This window comes from Conger conger, chromosome 13, assembly GCF_963514075.1.
Source record: "Conger conger chromosome 13, fConCon1.1, whole genome shotgun sequence".
Classification (NCBI taxonomy): domain Eukaryota; kingdom Metazoa; phylum Chordata; class Actinopteri; order Anguilliformes; family Congridae; genus Conger; species Conger conger.
The window spans coordinates 7,463,464-7,482,002 of record NC_083772.1 but is presented as its reverse complement, the minus strand read 5'-3'; the positions used below and the strand labels follow the sequence as shown (position 1 = coordinate 7,482,002).

Here is an 18,539-nt window from a genome sequence, read left to right as displayed (position 1 = left end):
CACTTAAAGAGGCACATGGTGTGCTTCTAGGGCGGCCTGTAGCGTAGTGGTTAAGGGAAATGACTTGGACAAACAAGGTCGGTGGTTCGATCCCCGGTGTAGTCACAATAAGATCCGCACAGTCGTTGGGCCCTTGAGCAAGGCCCTTAACCCTGCATTGCTCCAGGGGAGGATTGTCTCCTGCTTCGTCTAATGAACTGTACGTCGCTCTGGATAACAGCGTCTGCCAAATGGCATTAATGTAATGTAATGTAATGGAAGCCGTCATTCAAATTGTATGAGAAGGGCTTGTGAAGTGTGACATGACACTGCACACAGAGCTTTGCATTCATTTGCTTTATTAAAGAAATCTAGTTTAGGCACATGAGTGGACTAGAAATGTATCGCAGACAAGGAAAATAAGAAGGAAAGATTTTAAGTGCTCAGCACGCTTCTGCCAGCATGCAAAATGTTGTCAGTGCCGTTTCAAAATGGCCAAATTGCTGTATTAGAATTTTATGAACACATCATATTGTCAGGATGAATGCTACTGTACCTACATCGCTGATGAACACTATCACTATGACGAACTTTATTTACAATTACTAAAAGCATATCTTATCTCTAGTCAACTATTATTGGAATGTATAGACAATTCTGGGAATCTTTCATATTGCATTTTACATAATTTGTTTTTATCTCTGGTGGGTGTTCGCTCAAGCCAAGAGACTCTTCACAGCAGTACAAGATGGTGGGCTACTCTGAAATGGAACAACCGGCCACAGGGAGGTTTCAGGTGCGGGGCGTCTGGATTTCCCCCCTTTCGGTTAACTTCAAAAGCACATCGTCCAATCGGGGGAGGCCTGAACCACATGACCCTGAGACGTGACCGATGGTATTGTGTAGTGGGTGTGTTGGTTGCTAGGCAACTGGATTCCCTTTTTAAGAGCTACAGTATGAGGCTGATTGGTTACACTGGGTATTTCTGGCTACCTTGCATCCATCCACACTGTCCATCAGTGGCAGTTTGCCGTTGCCGTTCTTAAGCAGCAGTCCGGTGGATGGATTTTTCCGGAGAGTCCCACTCTTTGCTTCAACACTGCCCCCTGCGTGAACGAGCCGGCCATTCACAATGAAGCAGATTTGTCACTGAAGATCTGACAGAACACCGCTGTTCACATTTTCTCTGGTACAAGCCAGGGTTTTTAAGCACAGTCAAGTCAACGTCAGCAGCCGCAACACTGCTTAGGCAATGCATTGACCAGTTGTCCGGTCAGTCTCTTGTCGGTTCCTAATACAGCCAGGATGCCGATGGCAGCGTCCTTTTTCTGAGGAAGACCAATAGGCGGTTGATGAACACGGCACTTGTGTCTAATTGGAATAATGACGAAGTGAAGATTCGGACCTGCGTTTCTCTCGGCGCTCGCCTGCCAGTCGCCCCCTTCCCGACCCTCAGAGATCTATGTGGCTCTCCATCTTCATGGGGGGGTCCAGGGCGGAGTCAGCGTTATCGCACGGGCACACGGGCTGGACAGTGGGGCCATCAAGTTCCTCCAGCAGGCTGCGGGGGTTCATGTGCACGTCGTTGTAGAAATTCATATCCCCCTGCATCCTGCCGTCGCCCTGCATCCTCCCGTCGCCCATGTTGCAGTTGAAGTCCATGTCCAGCAGGCTGTAGTTGGAGTTGGGGTCCTGGCCGACGGTGGCGGGTAGGCCAGCGCCGTGGTACCCGTAGCTGAGAGGCAGGAGCTCTAGGATGGCCTGGAAGTCTACTGGGTCCAGGCCGGAGAGGAGGATATCCTCCTGCTTGACGCCCTGGGAGGTGGAGGGGCAGTGCATCTCCTCCATCCCCTGTGCCAGGTCCGAGGAGACGAAGGGGTGCTGGGGGAACGGGAGCGGAGGTGGTGACTCATGGAGAACCTCGCTTGGCGCTGTGGAGGGGGGGGGGGGGGGGGGGGGGGGGGGGGACACAAAGAGGGGGTGAGGAGAAGCTGGGTGCGTCTGCTCCAGTGCCAGGTCCTCAACACTCATCTACAAGGAGGTGGATGAAACTCAACAGGAAGGAGACATCTCAATTTAATGACCGGTCGTCCTGTAGCGTAGCGGTTACGGTACATGACCAGAACACACAAGGTCGGTGGTTCGATCCCCGGTGTAGCCACAATAAGATCCTTGAGCAAGGCCCTTAACCCTGCATTGCTCCAGGGGAGGATTGTCTCCCGCTTAGTCCAATCAACTGTACGTCGCTCTGGATAAGAGCGTCAGCCAAATGCCATGTAATGTAATGCAATCATCCCACCACGCTGTCAGTCTTTTTCTAATGCCCATCTCCTTTTCTGTTGGCTCACACCGCATTTCACCTGTCAGCCTCGACCAGCAGGGGGCGCTGAGGCACGGCTACCCCAGCCCACTGAAGCCCTCCCGTCCCGTATCCGAATGCGCACCACACCGGTTTCTGACTCATCTGGACCTGTGGTCTGTGGGGCCCACCCACACACCAGACCAATGCCTTATCAGGACAAGCCTCCCCACAAAATAGCTGGATATTTACTGAAGCAACTAGAGTTAAGTACCTATGCTCTAGGGTACAACAGTCACAAACCCAGTCTCTGAATTATTATTATAACATACTTCCACCACCAAAAGCTATGTGAAATGCACATATCAGCCACAACTCCACTGTGCTCAACATATTTCGAGATAAATCGAGAAAAAAAACCCACAGACACTTACCTGCAATACTGCACCTGTCAGCAAACTTCATATCGGATTTGATTTTCCTCTTCCGATTTACTTCATATGGGTCTGCAGGCAGACAGAATTTAAAACAAAAATGTCACATCATGTTCATTCATTCATTCATTTATTCATTCATTATCCTCACCCGCTTATCCTGAACAGGGTCGCAGGGGGGCTGGAGCCTATCCGAGCGTCCATTGGGCAAAAGGCAGGAATACACCCTGGACAGGTCGCCAGTCCATCGCAGGGCACACGCACCAGTCACTCACACACTCATGCCTACGGGCAATTTAGACTCTCCAATCAGCCTAACCTGCATGTCTTTGGACTGTGGGAGGAAACCGGAGTACCCGGAGGAAACCCACGCAGACACGGGGAGAACATGCAAACTCCGCACAGAGAGGCCCTGGCCGACGGGGATTCGAACCCAGGACCTCCTTGCTGTGAGGCGGCAGTGCTACCCACTGCACCATCCGTGCCCCCCCCACTGCACCATCCGTGCCGTCTCACATCATGTTGCTTTTCTTTAATACATCAACTGGAAAGATATGTCTGTGCATATTGTTTGGCACATGGTGAAAGGAAAACATGCAACGAATATAACACATTATATAAAGTGTTTGTACGGTGATACAAGAACCTAAGTATTTACAGTACTGTCTACCAGCCTACTGCACTGCTTGTTAAATACAACCTTGCTTTACTGCCTATTTATTGACCACAAAAAGTAAAATACTGGTAACATACACGTGTGTTAACTTAAATGTTATTCAGTTCTTCATTACCAGCAATGGGTGAAATATGTAGTTGCCGTTAGTGGATAATGCAACATCAGCATAAGCTCAGCTACTTCAGAACTTCCCCAGAGACACAACTGAAAGCGAAACGCTTGTTCTAACAGTTAAAACTTTTTGTTTCAGTACCCCTCCCTCCCCAGGTTCTCTCAGTCACACCAAATATATTCATAGACAGACAGCTCATTCCACGAATAGCCAGCATATTTTTTGCGTGATTTTCAGCAGGGGGCTCTTTCAGTCTATGTGTGACATACAGAACGCTGACCGTGCATCCCAACTGAAAGAAGCACCATAGCTAACCATAGCCTTTTCAGCCTCATCGGAAAAAACTCATCAGGGAAAAATCTGAGATCTTCTTACACAAAAGCCTTCTGTTCTGCAGTCACCTTGGCGGAACCATCAGGCTATTGCTGTCGCATTACACAAAGAATTGCACAAAAGTCGCAAAGAGTATTGAGTGTTGAAGGCAATTAACAAAGCAGGTAAACTGTCTTCTTAAACCCAAACAGAAAGATGTCATTTTTAATCCAAACACAGCCACAGCCTTGCAGGAAGAGGGGGTACAGGGGAAGTTCCTGACAGGAAGGGGGTGCGGGGGGGGGAGTTGCTAACCTGGGTTTTGGGGCTCGTAGGTGAAGCTGACGGGCTCACTGTCCATGTGGTCAGACAGACGTCGCAGGAACACTTTGACCTCCACCTCCTCGTCGATGTTCTGCTCCTGGTACGGGGGCGACTTGAAGACGATGGCGATCTGACGGTGGACGTCCGTCTGGGCGAACTCGGCCTTGGCCTCCCACTTCCCCAAGCTGAAGATGATCTCGATGTCGTCTGCACAGACACACAGCGCCCCGTTAGCAAAGGCCAGGAGGAGGACCCTTTGTGTACCACACCTGGATCAGCCAGTACAATTCGTTTTTTAAGCTGCTTTTAAAGAAATGTACATTTTTTACCAATATTTCTAACAATTCATATGGTATCCTATGGTAGTGTAGTTTGGTTACAAAACACGTTGAAATCACTCCAGGGAACTGCAGGGGTGGTTTAAAATGGTACCAGCATTTAAAGAATTAAACAATTTTGAATATGTATCTGACCCAGGTTTGCCTCCTATATTTACATATTAATGAACACACAAGCCCAGACATCTGCCTTGGTGATTTAAAGATATATGCAAAAAAGTGACATTTGCATTAAATTTGTAAATCACACATCTTAATTGAAAAACGTTCTTTTTTTAAAGCTAATTCCACAGATGCTCACCTTTCTGCACTTTGTCACACAGGAGGTATATCTCTGTCTTCCCGGTACAGGGCCCTCTGTCCACATTTAGCCGATTGATCTTCAGCTCTGATGTGGTGGTCGCTTCTGTTTCCATGGAAAAAAACACATTGACCGCCTGTTTCTCAAGTGCATCCATCAATATACTACCACAACCAGGTTACACTTTAGATTATAGCTGGGAGCCCACACGCTTGGATTCTAGATTCCCTGCTTAATATATCATAATCATAATATCATAATTTATCATATAATGTTCTCTTAAAGTCTGGCTGAGCAGTCAAAATGACTAAATTACCCACTAATCCTCACATAATTGAAAGCAAAAGAGTGCTGACAACCTTCATCAGTTCAGCACCCACCAACATTTAATGTCCCTTTTGAACATTAATTGACTTAAATCTCTTAAGAGTTACATTTGAAGCTCAGCCAAACCTAACCTCAACCATTGCTCAAGTCCTTTCCCCTGTATAAGTATAATTTAAGGTACTCTAGCGCACTGGTAAGTGCAGCTGGTCTAGCAATGCACTACACCACAGGTGTCAAACTCCAGTCCTGGACAGCTGTAGTGTCTGCTGGTTTTTGGGGTGTTCTGGATTCATTCAAGTCATTCATTGGTTAAAGTATCAAGGCCTTAATTGGCTTTACTTGAAAGGAAACCACAAACACCTGAAGACACTGCGGCCCTCCAGGACTGGAGTTTGACACTACGCCATTCTAGAGATTAAGGTTCAGGGTAATGGGTGCCAATCCAACATGATGACTGGATGTTGAAGAATGCATTAACTGTACAATACACTGAAACCAAATTATTCCCACAAGGTAAACAAAAAACTGGCCAGATAGGATGTGAATGCTGCAATGAGGTTTCAGTGCTGAACACAGGTTCCTAAAAACACACCACTAAATACTCTCTCAATTCAATACTCTTTTCTATAAATCATCATAGGAATTGTCCAAGCCAAACATGCCGGGAGGTCAAGACATGGATTCTGCCCTGATTTCCCTTATCTTTGGCTGAAAACTACACTATCATTTAGTTTTCTCTAACAGTTTTAGATGTTTAGCAACCAGAAAACAGCAAGAGAAACGTGTCTCCACTGAAATAATGCAGCTGCACTTACATATTGATCATAGTAAAGGAGAAAGGATGACGTGTTGATGACTTGTGCAAGCCCACGTCAGAGTCTTTTTGCAAAGGCACCGTAACTGTCACAATGCTCTTGAAACATTTTTGAGAAATTGCCATGACAACGAATCCAGAAACCTACTCAAGATGACTTTGAAGTCCACAGAAAAACGCCAGAGTGAGAGACAGCTGCCGAGGCACCTGTCGCAGAGACCGCAGCTGCAACCGGTCTGGGGTTACAGAGGTCTGTCCGGGGGGGGGGGGGGTGCTTACTCTTGTCATAGATGGCATTGGACACCACAGGATTCATCAGAATCCTCTCCCTGTTCTCCATCTCCACCTCACACTGGAAACAGAGCCGCACCACGTTCATGTCGATGTCCTCGATGCTCCTTGAATGGCCGGCTGAGAGGAGGGAGATAAGCAGAGAGAGAAGGGAGAGCCGGTTTAGATCTGCGCCGAGATAAGGCTATTTTTATACAACGTGCAGCAGTTACAGCACTTATTGCAGTACACTGCATACCGCTGTTGCATTGCGTGGTCATTTAAATTATTGTCACCTTCCTGTCAGCTTCCTGTCTGGCCCTTCTCTCTCATCAACAATGCACTTTTGCCCCCAGAACAGCTGCTCACTGGATGTTTTTTGTTTTTCGCACAATTCTCAGCAAACTCTAGAGACTGTGCGTGTGAAAATCACAGGGGAACAACAGATTCTGAGATATTAAAACCATCGTGTCTGGCACCAACAATCATTCACGGTCAGAGTCACTTTGAACACATTTCTTCCCTATTCTGACATTTGCTCTGAACAATAGGTAAACTGCTTGACCATGCCTGCATGCTTTTATGCATTTAGTTGCTGCCACATGATTGGCTGGTTAAATATTTGCATTAACAAGCTGGCGCACAGGTCTACCTAATAAATTGCTCACTGAGTATAGATTCACTCTATACAATACTTCACTCCATCTAAGGTAAGTGGTTCTCTTAATTTGTCAAATTACTATAAGACATCTTTTCATTTTTTTTGCATCAATCAACTGCTTCAATTTTTAGAATGGAATCTCTGAGTCACTCCACGTCTTCACTTTAAAAATGGAAATGGAATGAACAGGGAGATTACCTTCCCCTAGGGGTGGGAGGGAGCCAGGGGCCAGGGGCCAGACCCCCCCCCCCCCAGTGCACTAAGCCTGGCCCTTACACCAGAGTGATCCCAGACAGGGCCTCGCAGCTGCTTACGAAAGTGAAAGACAAGTCTCACAAGAGAGTCACCAGTTCCACCTTCATAGCACTTGCTTACATGACTCCTCTTTCGCCACACATACAGAAAAGGCTCCACTCTAAAATGAAGTCGATAACTCTTATCCTTTTAACGAACATTTTCATCCTTTTAAAAAATCTTTTTTTTTTATCCAATCCCCAAGTTGAAAAGCCCAGCTGGCCTAAATGTCAGTCATAGTTGTTTTGAAATGGTCTTGCCAAAGGACAGCGTTTTATTTAAGAGGCTGGCAGAGTCAGTCTGCAGGCACTGATCTGGCCAGAGGAGGCGCTGTTGGGCATTACATTACATTACGTTACATTTTATATAACAGATGTCAGATACGGTACAATTCGTATATGATTGGTTGTAAGGCCATGGACATATGTCCAGGACACAAGATAGGAAGGCCAAGTCTGTAGCGACCGTACCAAGACAACTACAACTTTGAGGCACACACAGTGAGGCTGGGGACTCCTGCCAGCCGAACTCCACCCTCCCCGAGTGGTGCTACGAGCCAGTTACATTTCACCCCCTGGAACTCCCGCCCCTTCAGGGTCCAATCACTGCACAGAGAATCCCGTGCCCTATCAGGATTCTCGGGGGACACATTTTTTGCCCGTGTTGCCATTTCACAGCAGGATCTCTGCGATAACGCTGTTCTCCCCAGTAAAGTCTGTGGCGAAATTCAGCCCATTGTTCTGCCCTGAACAGCGCCTGAGAGGTGCTTCCGCTTAGATGCCGAGAGCACGGGCTGGAGGCACCCACGCGTCACGTGATCAAGCACGGAACTCCAACCAGAGGAGCACTTCCTGTTTCTCGCTTCCCAGGCCTTCAGATGCGCGCATGCAACCATTTTTATTTTTTATTTTTTTATTATTCTTTTATTTTTTTAATTTTTTTTTTGCAGACTACACTTAGATTTAGCCCACTGTGCCAAATCCTGTTCCAGTTTTGGTTGGCACGCCTGCTACCTATGATTTCAGAAATTCAAAAGTACCACATCGATGGGGCAAACCTGGGACAAGGCGAATGCACAAGGGATGGATAGGGAAAGATAGGCAATTAGCGATGCAGAAGGGAAACTGCTGACTCAATACAAATGCCAGCCACAGTCTAGTCTCCTGCCCTCATCGGGACTACAGTTTTCCCAGGTGAATGTTATCCCTGGGGGGCTTTTGTTTTGAATCAAATGTGTCAAAGCCTCAAAACATGTCTCGGTCTCATTTCAAACCTGCCTTCGAGGTTTGAAACTCACTTTGAGCTACCAAAATACAGAAACCACACCTCCCCCACCATTCAAAAGTAGGGGGTTTTTATAACTTTCTCAAGGGTGTTGGGGCCAAAAAACGGTGGTGAAACGGCAATGCAGCGATTACCCTTTTTTTCCATGGGATGTGACGAGCAACTGCGTAGGAAGATGCACCGACTGTGACTGTTTCTCTTTTGTTTGTTGGCGCTGACAGGTTTTACATAATACAGTATATGGCAATTAGCAGTCTTTACAATATCCTGCTGTCACGTCTGTAATGTGGCCGCAGTGCCCATGAGGCACAGCGAAGAGCTATCTTCAATTACAGGTAACCCCATTTAACTGCGTGTGCGTGTGTGTGTGTGTGTGTGCGTGTGTGTGTAGACATACATGCACATACATATGCGTGTCTAACTTACTGTTAAATGGATCAATGTGCTGGTTCCTTCTCTTTTCCAGAGCCATCTCTAGCTCCTTGCGTCTCACACATTGGATTCCCAGGTTAGAGAAACTGGGAAGGAGACAGACAGACACACACACACACACACACACACACACACACACATAGAGTCAGCGAATATACATAGCTCTGCTATCTGATATGAATTCCCTTCCCCAGTTGGCCTCAGACAAGCAATGACATCAAGTGTCTGCTAGTGAAATAGATTTAAGCAAAATCACTTCTAGGAGGCCAGGTCCCCATGAGGCTTCCTCCCTGTGTGAGTGTGCGCTGGGTGGGACAGGAAGCAATCTGACAATCTTGGGGGGGGGGGGGGGGTTACCTGTGCCGACAGGTCCTGCAGGGGTTCAGGCGGATGACACAGATTCCGTCAGCACAGTCCTTACCCACAAGGCTGTGGGGGTGAGGGCGATGTGGGATGTCTTTGGTTACCAAGGATACAGTGACCTTTATTTCCTTTGCTTTTGGTTTGCACCCTTTAATCTAAGAGAAGAGGGAGCGAGAGAGAGAGAGAGACATCATTCCATGTGTCTCACTCACCCTTTAACCTGAAAGAGGGAGTGTGTGAGAGAGAGAGAGAGAGACATCATTCCAAGTGTCTCTAACTCTTTAAGGGGCCCTATAGAAAACACAGAGAAAGGCCTAGGACATACAAAGCATTTCAACGGTCATGTGTCTTGAAAAACAGTCATATGATGAAATACAACGCTGGTGCTGTAAGCGGAGGTGAAATGTACAGGTTGCATCGGCCCATAAGGGGTTAATCACCTCCCCTTCAGTGCAGTTCTCATCATAAATACGACCAAAACAGTTGTTGAAAACAAAATGTTCAGAAAATCTTGAAAAGATTTCAATCAGAACAACTGAATAACCTGAACTTTTTGCACTTTTTTTTTTTTTTTAGCAAATCATTCACTTTGCCGTGTTTTACAAACCATTTGTGCAATAATGACTGTTCATCGTCGCTTCAGCATTTAGTAAAGAGCGAAAGTTCTAGGCACGCTTGTTCACTATCATGCAGAATCAAAACAAGGCCACACCTGATGCACTGACAGATGGCTCAGGTCCACTTGAGGGTGTGAGCACAGTGGACTCAATGTTCTCCAGAGGAGAAGGCCACAAATGTGCCTTTTAAACCATGCACTTGCTTGCACAAAAACAGAGGCGCATAATCCCTCCTATATGATCACACTGAGGGGTGGACCCCCTTTTTTGGGGGGACTTCCTATTTCAGTTAGATGCATCCTTGCACACTTTTGCAGCCGATGCAAGGTGCTACTCTTCGAGAGAAGCCACATTGAGGTTGGGGGAACTCCCCTTCTCCCGGGAAAACTGGTACCTTCCATCAAAATTCCCCTGATGCCGATTTCTAAACCAGGTTCTGGAATGCGATGTGACCAGACAGAAGGAAAACTCAATCGTTCCGCATTTCCATGGTAAGTGAGTTTAGAAATGTAGAAATTAAATTACGTTGTGTATTTATGAACTTGTGGTTTTAGTCTTTTACGGTTTTCAGAGCATTGTGTTGGAATATGTGTTGTGCTGTAGTGTCTGGCTGCAGTTATCCCCTTGTAGGACAATGAAGACCTGATTTAAATAATTTTGGTTTGAAATTAACTGAGATTCACGAATGCAAACGTGTCCACGAAGCCTCGCGAGGATTTCCTCCGTTCGCTTGTGAATTGAAACGGGAGGTGACCCTCGCGCCCTGACCCCTTGTGTGAGTGACAGCGCTCAGCAGGGACCCGCGGGCTGACCTCAATGCCGGGGAGGGTCTTGTGGGAGTCGGTGCTGGAGGCCCCCAGGATGCTCCCGGCCGAGCGGCCCTCGCACTCGTAGCGGAACCTCATGCCCCTCTCTTTGGGCTGCTCCACGATCTCCAGCACCGGGGCCTCCAGGAACCGCTCCAGGAACCGCGTCTCTGACAGGTGCTGCTGCTGGGTCGACCCGCCTGCTGGCACCGCCGCGGTGGGGCCCACTGCCCGGGACCCCCTGGTCTGCCGGGACGACCCCGGGTAGCGGGGGTGGGAGACGGGTGATGTCATGCTGCTGCTGCTGAGGACGCCGAGCTGCGGTTGAGACAACGGCACCTATGGGAGAGAGAGGGCCACACGGGTGTACCAGCACTGCCTGTTCCTGTTCGTACATTTACCATACGGTTCAGTTATTTTACGGCTAAAGTGAAAGTTTCTCGTCACGTTACATGACGTTACATTAATGGCATTTGGCAGACGCTCTTATCCAGAGCGACGTACAGCTGATTAGAATAAGCAGGAGACGATCCTCCCCTGGAGCAATGCAGGGTTAAGGGCCTCGCTCAAGGGCCCGACGGCAGTGCAGATGTTATTGTGGCTACACCGAACCACCGACCTTGCGGGTCGCAGTCATGTACCTTAACCACTACGCTACATTACATTACATCACATTACATTACAGCCATTTGGCAAGCTCTCTTATCCAGATAAACATATAAAAATCATTACTGTCAATGTTACCATCAGGAATACAAACGTGCCGTACATCCACAGACAAAACATGGTAGTATCATGTTGTACCCCCCCCCCCCCTTCCGATATCCCTCTTGTCTAACCCCAAAAAGGAGAAAAAAAACTTGCATTTACGATGACTGTATTTTTTGTTTAGAACAGCACTTCATGTGTATTTTACTAGTTATGGATGTGATGCTTTAACTTCTGGAAGAACCTAGGCACTTGTAAGTCGCTTTGGACTAAAAGCGTCTGCCAAATGACTAAAATGTAAATGTAAATGATAGACACATGTGCAACTGAAGACAGATCAAACCACTCAAAACATGAACACAATGAATTACACTACCAAAGACCTTACGTCCCCCGAAGATTAACCGGAAATATTTGCCAGGTTTTTACCATATCCCCGACTGCTAGTGAAGTCCTCAGCTCACTACCGGGTTAAATACAGGAAGCTGCGTGGGGTTTTCAAAATTCAGATGTCAACAGCTTCAAACAACTTGGGTTACTATCATTCCTTTCTCTCAGAGCTTAAAACATGAAACACAATCATGAAGTCAGGTGTGCAAACTGATCTTTACGATAAAACCCACGCAACAGACAGCTTGACCGTGCGCCCTTCTTGAAGGGCGGTGGACCATTTTTACGCAAACCCGCATAATTATGTTTCTTGTCTGACCTGGCGTGAGCTGCTTTGTTTTGCCCTGGAAACATTTAACTTGAGGCAAACGCGCCGGCTCTGCCTCGTCCCAGACACTCCAGCCCATCACCCACCGGAACACAAACGCATGCATAAACGCACTCTCCGTGATCCACTGCCATACCTTATGGTTCCCAGCCCCCGAGTGACCAGAAGAAAGAAAAAATAAAAGTAAAAAAAAAATTATTTAAAAAATTAAAACGTGCTGCTATGTTCTTCCCCGGTTCTCAGCCTGATTTTGAGCCAGAAACATTAACAACCGCAATCACAAAAAACAACAAAACAAAAAAAACTCCAGACTGCATAAATTTTTCAGAGTAGAGCAGCCACTTTAAAGAAAAACAACATTCGATGGCGAGCGTGCGTGCACTGGAGCCTGGGCCCAGTCCGAGCAGTCCAAGGAAGTCCAAGTCCAAGGAATGTGTTGTGTGTGTGTAGGTGTGCGTGCGTGTGTGTGTGTGTGTGTGTGTGTCTGAGCACACCAGGAAATCAACATAAATTGTTAACAAAGACAGCCTGGGGAGACCAGGCTGGTCGTCGCTGCAGAGCAGGAAACCGTGTAGTTCCGAGAAACCCAACCAATTACAGTTGGCCAGGGTGGGAGGGTGTGCCTTCAACTCGCAGGGAGGGGGGGGGGGGGGGGGGGAGCAACGACAACGAGCGAGGCTGCACCGTTTGAGGAACAAACCGAAAGTAAGAATCAAATTACAGATCTTTTCCCTTTTGCGCTTTCATTTCTCCGCCCCCCTAAGCTGCAGCCAGCAGATGCACATGCTTCCTCCCGGGGCTCCGCCGCGAAACCAGAATAGCCGAGCAACGTGCTGCGGGGTCAGAGGCAACCGTTAGCCTCTTTCCACATTCAGAGGTGATAACGGCACCATCAGCCCGCCGAGAGTTCGCTCCTTCCCCTTTCGCCGCTCTCCCAAGAGTTCTCACGCTTCGGACTCGCCGAAGCGTAGAACGGGCCTACGCCGCGGGTTCCTCAGAGTCTGATCAACCCCCTCAGAAGCAGACGCCAGGTGCTATGATACGCGCGCCTTCTCAGAAAAGGCTACCGTTTCTGCTACGTGCAAACATTCTCTGCCTCAGTGTCACCATGGCAACATAAAGAGAGCATGATTCATAACCATGAATCTGTACACGTATTTCAAACTATGAGCAAGGACTTCTTCAGAAATGATGTGCAACACAAGACTAATCAGACGAGGAATAACAGCCCGGTCCAAACGCGACAACGTGGGAGAACAGACCGAAAAACAGACGTTGGGGTGGGGCTTCCTGGGGTAAACAGAATTTGAGGTTGCCATGACAACCCCCCCCCCCCGCGACAAACGGGACTCACTTGGGGCGCTGTTCCTCGGGACACCAGCACCTCGGGACGGGGAGTTCTGCGCCGGGGGGTCACACTCAGCTCCAGCAGATTCGAGTCCTGGGGAGGAGGGGGCGGGCCCGGCAACCTGAGGGGCTGGCTGGCCTGATCCCTCGCTGTGTTCTCTGCCACATACTCATCGATCAAATCTGTCGACGAGGAGGAGGACCGTCAACTACTGAGGCCAACAGACGGGGTGGAGTTTCGGAATCTCCACATGCCAATGAAAATAGGCAATAACCCAAAAGGCACTCATGCACAAAACAAAACAAAACAAAACAAAACAAAACAAATTTAAGAATACTCACCTAATTCCGAGAGATCTAAAGAAAAGGGAGCAAGAGAAGGCAACATCATTATTAATACTTGTAAAAGCAAGAAAATATCAAATTACATTATACAACCATCTGTGAATGGTGAATGGGGGGAGGGGGAGCAGGCATTGACTCAAACGATATCCATTGTTATTTTAAATATATTTATTTACATTTTTTTATGACAGATTATATCCCCACGCTTGGCAGCCATAGTAGTAGCGTTGTAACGTGAGTGAGAACAGCAACCGATTTGTAGAGATACCGAGTAGGTGTATCACACAGAAACCAAAGCGTGCGGGCCTCAAGACTAATATACAGCGATATACAGTTGGACAAACACCAGTCCCATTTCAAACAGTATAAAACAAAACAAAAACTAGCACTTGCTGTAATATAATGGTTACAACTGTATGTTAATCAATCTCTCTCTCTCTCTCTCTCTCTCTCTCTCTCTCTCTCTCTCTCTCTATCTATCTATCTCTCTGCATCTCTCTCCCTCTCTCTGTGGGTTGTTGTCTAATGAAAGGCGGTAGTGAAACAGCCAGCATCAATATTTAAATTATGTAAGAATCACCAACATATCTAGTAGCTAATGTGGCTAAGCTTACTAAACACGTGTTGACAATAAACCACCGGTGGCTCATGCAACGCAACTGCACCGGTCATAAAGTAGGCAATAGTTTATAACACTGTAAACATAGAGCATTATCATTAGTTTATCATAACGCCTTCACAACGTAAACCTGGAACCTACATCGCACCACGTCAGCACGTTCTACCTAACCCAACCTGTGGCTGCATGTTCTTGACCATAACAATAGTTTTCTTTGCAATTTCCAGAAACATCATGCTGCACGCATTTTTTCTTCAATCCAGTCATTAATTTTTAATTATGAAATTTCTGCACGGTAGCCTAGGCTATGGCGAACCAACCCGGCAAAACTAACTCGCTTCCACCGAGTTTTCATTTTCCAGCACTATAGCTATTGACAAGGGACACCTGGCCAATACAGTAGGGTACCTTCGTGTAAAATCCAACTGTGACCAGCTTGAAATACCAGCTACCAGCTGTTTCAAAACATAGCTTGAGCTGGTAAAACTATGGTGAGTAGGCTCCAGAGCTGATCTAACTAGTAAAGGCGCTGGAAATGGACTAAATGGGCGCTTCATCTCGCTGGACCTACAGCAATTATGTGACTGGGCCTCACCAGAATCGCATGACTTGAGATCAGGCCTCAAAAATGCGATCCTCCCTTTTCTACGGTCCATGGATCCTCCAGACAGATCACATGTGATATTAATATTAGGCTACATACAAAAGATCTTGCTATGTAAACCTATGCTATTTGAACATTGCTTGTAGAACTAACAAAATAGCAATATATAATTTACAGTATGATTCAGTGTGAATGCCAAAGACGAATAAAAAGACAACGACTTGAATGTTACTTGCGACTAAGTCTTTAAGTGACATAAGTCACATTCATTCGTATTATCAAACATAAGATCCCCTTAACTTTTCATTAAAATTCTATACAAATGTTGTTTAAATGCCTTTAAGACTCTCTCACGTTATGCCACATTGCTTGGGTGTTGTCTTACTACTTTGCCGACTACAATCATGGACAGAGCCGAGGTGTTGGGCCATGATCAACCCATGAACTATTCACAACCCTAACACTAACATCATTCATTGTCGTATTCATAACTGTGCATGAAACTTTCACGTGAAATTGTAAGAAGGCCCAGTTAGCCTAGCCTACTGTAGGTTATAGCCCATCTAATTAGCTAGCCGATATGGGATCACTGTTGCTTCATTCTCTAGACACAGCTATTCTTAAAATGCTGTAGAAACCGTTCTCCTACCTGCAGTGCCATGCGTAGGATCCCTGGTGCTCATTTTTATCATTGTTTCTTTGTACTTCTTCAACACCAATGCAACTTCGTATTAGTCCTTCTCGGCGAATCAGCAAGTCGCGTTGTTATTGAGCGCCACAATGGACGACGAAGAAAAATTGAAATTCAACTCGATTGATACAAGACTGTATCGGTCATGGTCTCGTATGGTTTAAAACGATAGAGTATTTTCCTTTGTCTGGTGTCGGCCAGTTTCTCTAATCTACTCTTTAAGGATCGGTCTAGTGTAGACTATAAACAAGGATTTGTAGGCGGTGTTCGTTTATTTCTTCCAGACGTCAGCCATGCCAACCAACTAACCAGAGACTGTGACTATCGTCGAAGGGCAGTAAACCTATACCTATAAGTACGTTCGCACTTAATATGTTTTGCTAATTCCTTCTCGATTCGTTCTACGTTTGGTTTTCAAGTGGGTTGATCTGCAATAGTGGAAATCCCCTTACGTCAGTTTGGGAAAACCCCCAAAGCACGTTACCATGTCGACGCAAACGAACTTCAGGTAATGGTAACTTGTATCGTTGCTATAGGCTACTTACTTACTTTGAAAAAAAAAAAAAAGTAATTTTCGATTAACTTTCGAAATGGCGGACACAGACTATAACGCATAGCCTACAACTGTATAGTGGTAGATAACATTTCCCCATACTCCTGTAATCTATTATGCCGAATCCTTCCAGAGTGGAAGCCGCGCGAGGCTAGTTACACCTTCCCCTCTTCTTGTGCCTGTGGGGTGACATCATATACGACCAGGCGCGTCGCTCACTCAATTTTACTGCGTGTGGCAGTTTTAGCAATGCTTTACGGTAATTAAAATGGACGCGATACTTCGCTATACTTTTTATTACCCGTTCCGCGTAGTTCTGTATGCTATATTTTGCAGATAGGGCCTAAAGATTATGGCAACGTAGGCTATAACGGGTTACGAATTTACGTCAATCTGCAATCGTCGGTGGTGAGACAACACAGCCTATTTTTTCCGTCTGAATTTCGCTCGGTTGCGTCACCCTACTTAAAATGCTAGGCTTAAACCGAAGAGGGCGCAATCTACAAAGCGTTTGACTAGAATGCGAGAGCCCTCGTCTCTCGGAACGTACCAAGTGATTGATATTTAGAAGGAAATAAATAACAATCGTTCAACGTGTAAAACTAGGCTAGCTGCCAGATTTATTCCAGATAATTAAGGTTCTCGCCTGGTCATCAACAACGTGTCATTAATCGCGCGTTCGAAGAGAGACGCAGATTGAACGAACAGAAACGAGAAAGTAGAGGGGAGAAACGTATGCGTTGCCTAGTCAACCAGGTAAATTCGCCCGAATTGTCGCAATAAATTTCCCGATGGAAGTGTACGCCTGGAGTCGCCCTCAAGGTATTTGACTGACAAATGAATCGCCACCTATCAGTTTAACCAGTATTGGTAGAATCTGCGGTATTGCGCTCATTTCACACCCACAGAAGTGCGCTGAATGTTAGAGGCAAACTGAAGAATTGGGAAATGCTGCCACCTATAGACGACTCGCACGCTTTTCAATTTGCCTTGTTCAAGGGTACAAGGCCCTTGTAAGGCCAGTGCACCTCACAAACCGACCTTCAGTACCGTCTCTGTAGCCTACATTTCCCAATTCACAAATAATTCAGTTTCACTTTCCTGTAACAGGACCTGGATGAAGTCCAATAAAAAAAAGAAATCTGAAAGCCAAATAGGAAAATAAATCTCCCGATTACTATGATGAATTGTAGTTATAAACCCCACAACAGCGCAATGAGCAACCATAGCAGAGTTGAGTCACTGCACGGGGGCAAGTTTCTGGAGCTGTTGTATGTACTTCACGAGAAACTAACTGTAAAGACCAATGCTAAAAAGGCAACAGGGCGACATGGTACCAGCTGGTTCCGATCCAAGGATGTGGTCATCTCTTCACAGAAACCCAACAAACGCAATGCGTTTACTATCCTCTGGGTAAGATATTCAACGCTATTATTAAATACGTCCGAACGTAAAGGGTCACGTTAAAAGGGCCAACCGAAAACTGGCTGGTTTTAGGTTCTTTTATAACCAGGAAATTAACCACCCAAGGGCCCAGTCGTTTTATCATCCTTTTTCTTTTCAAGCTTTCTTCATAAATTCATTTGTAGACATTTGTTAAGAAAAAAACAAAAAAACATCTTGAAATCGCTCTCCTGCAGCACTATAAATATGAACATTGAGTGGTCAGAATTCAATAAGTATTAAAACAATACCCTTTCTTAATTGAGATGTACAGCACCCAAAATTATAAACAAAAAATGCATTAATTTCATACACAACCAGATGTTGGGACTGTACTGTATTAGACAACGAGGCCTTGCAGCTACGGCTAGAAGTGCAAACGCAGCAGAAATTCAATTGGGCAATCCGGGGCAAAATTACACGTCGTACATCAGCTACAATATAGTTTGACATCAGTATTATCAAGAATACAAGCTGAGATTCTGTACAGTTTCAGTACATACAAAAGAAAAAAAAACGGACTGAAAAACAAAATCGAGTCAACATCATTGTTAATATTATCAGTTATTAATACCTACAAGGCTGCTTAAGTTTGGAACATCAATTATCGTGTATAAAATCTAGGGTAGCCTCAACGTGTGGAGTGTTTGGGTAGGGTCAGCCAACTTACAGACAAGACCACCCCCTTTGCCCAGCCTAGATAATGTTGCCAGTTTTACCAGTTGCCCCAAAAGCAAGGCATACACATGGAATGAAAATTCACAAGGAATCCACAGACAGCAGAATCATGCTTGGTTCCTTTTTTTTTTTTTTCCTCCCTCCCCCAACCCAGTCATAAAATATGGAGATATGCACTGCCCCCGCCCCC

The 18,539-nt window shown here is 46.1% G+C and overlaps 1 protein-coding gene across 2 annotated transcripts; it reads right to left on the bottom strand.

Moving 5' to 3' along the window:
- Positions 1–321: 321 nt before the first annotated feature.
- On the bottom strand, positions 322–18,536 carry relb (v-rel avian reticuloendotheliosis viral oncogene homolog B). 2 transcript variants are annotated; one of them, XM_061218316.1, is made up of 11 exons: positions 15,634–18,536; positions 13,759–13,773; positions 13,424–13,599; positions 10,650–10,982; positions 9,215–9,375; positions 8,852–8,943; positions 6,196–6,327; positions 4,776–4,880; positions 4,128–4,343; positions 2,713–2,784; positions 322–1,910 (listed from the first exon to the last, which is right to left on the bottom strand). In XM_061218316.1, exons 1-11 carry the CDS (start codon positions 15,674–15,676, stop codon positions 1,432–1,434), a joined length of 1,824 nt encoding a protein of 607 aa, XP_061074300.1. In that variant the 5' UTR covers positions 15,677–18,536; the 3' UTR covers positions 322–1,431. The 2 variants fall into 2 exon arrangements, with proteins under 2 accessions (XP_061074300.1, XP_061074301.1); XM_061218317.1 differs by lacking the exons at positions 13,424–13,599; positions 13,759–13,773; positions 15,634–18,536 and adding an exon at positions 12,206–12,666.
- Between the last annotated feature and the right edge of the window lie 3 nt (positions 18,537–18,539).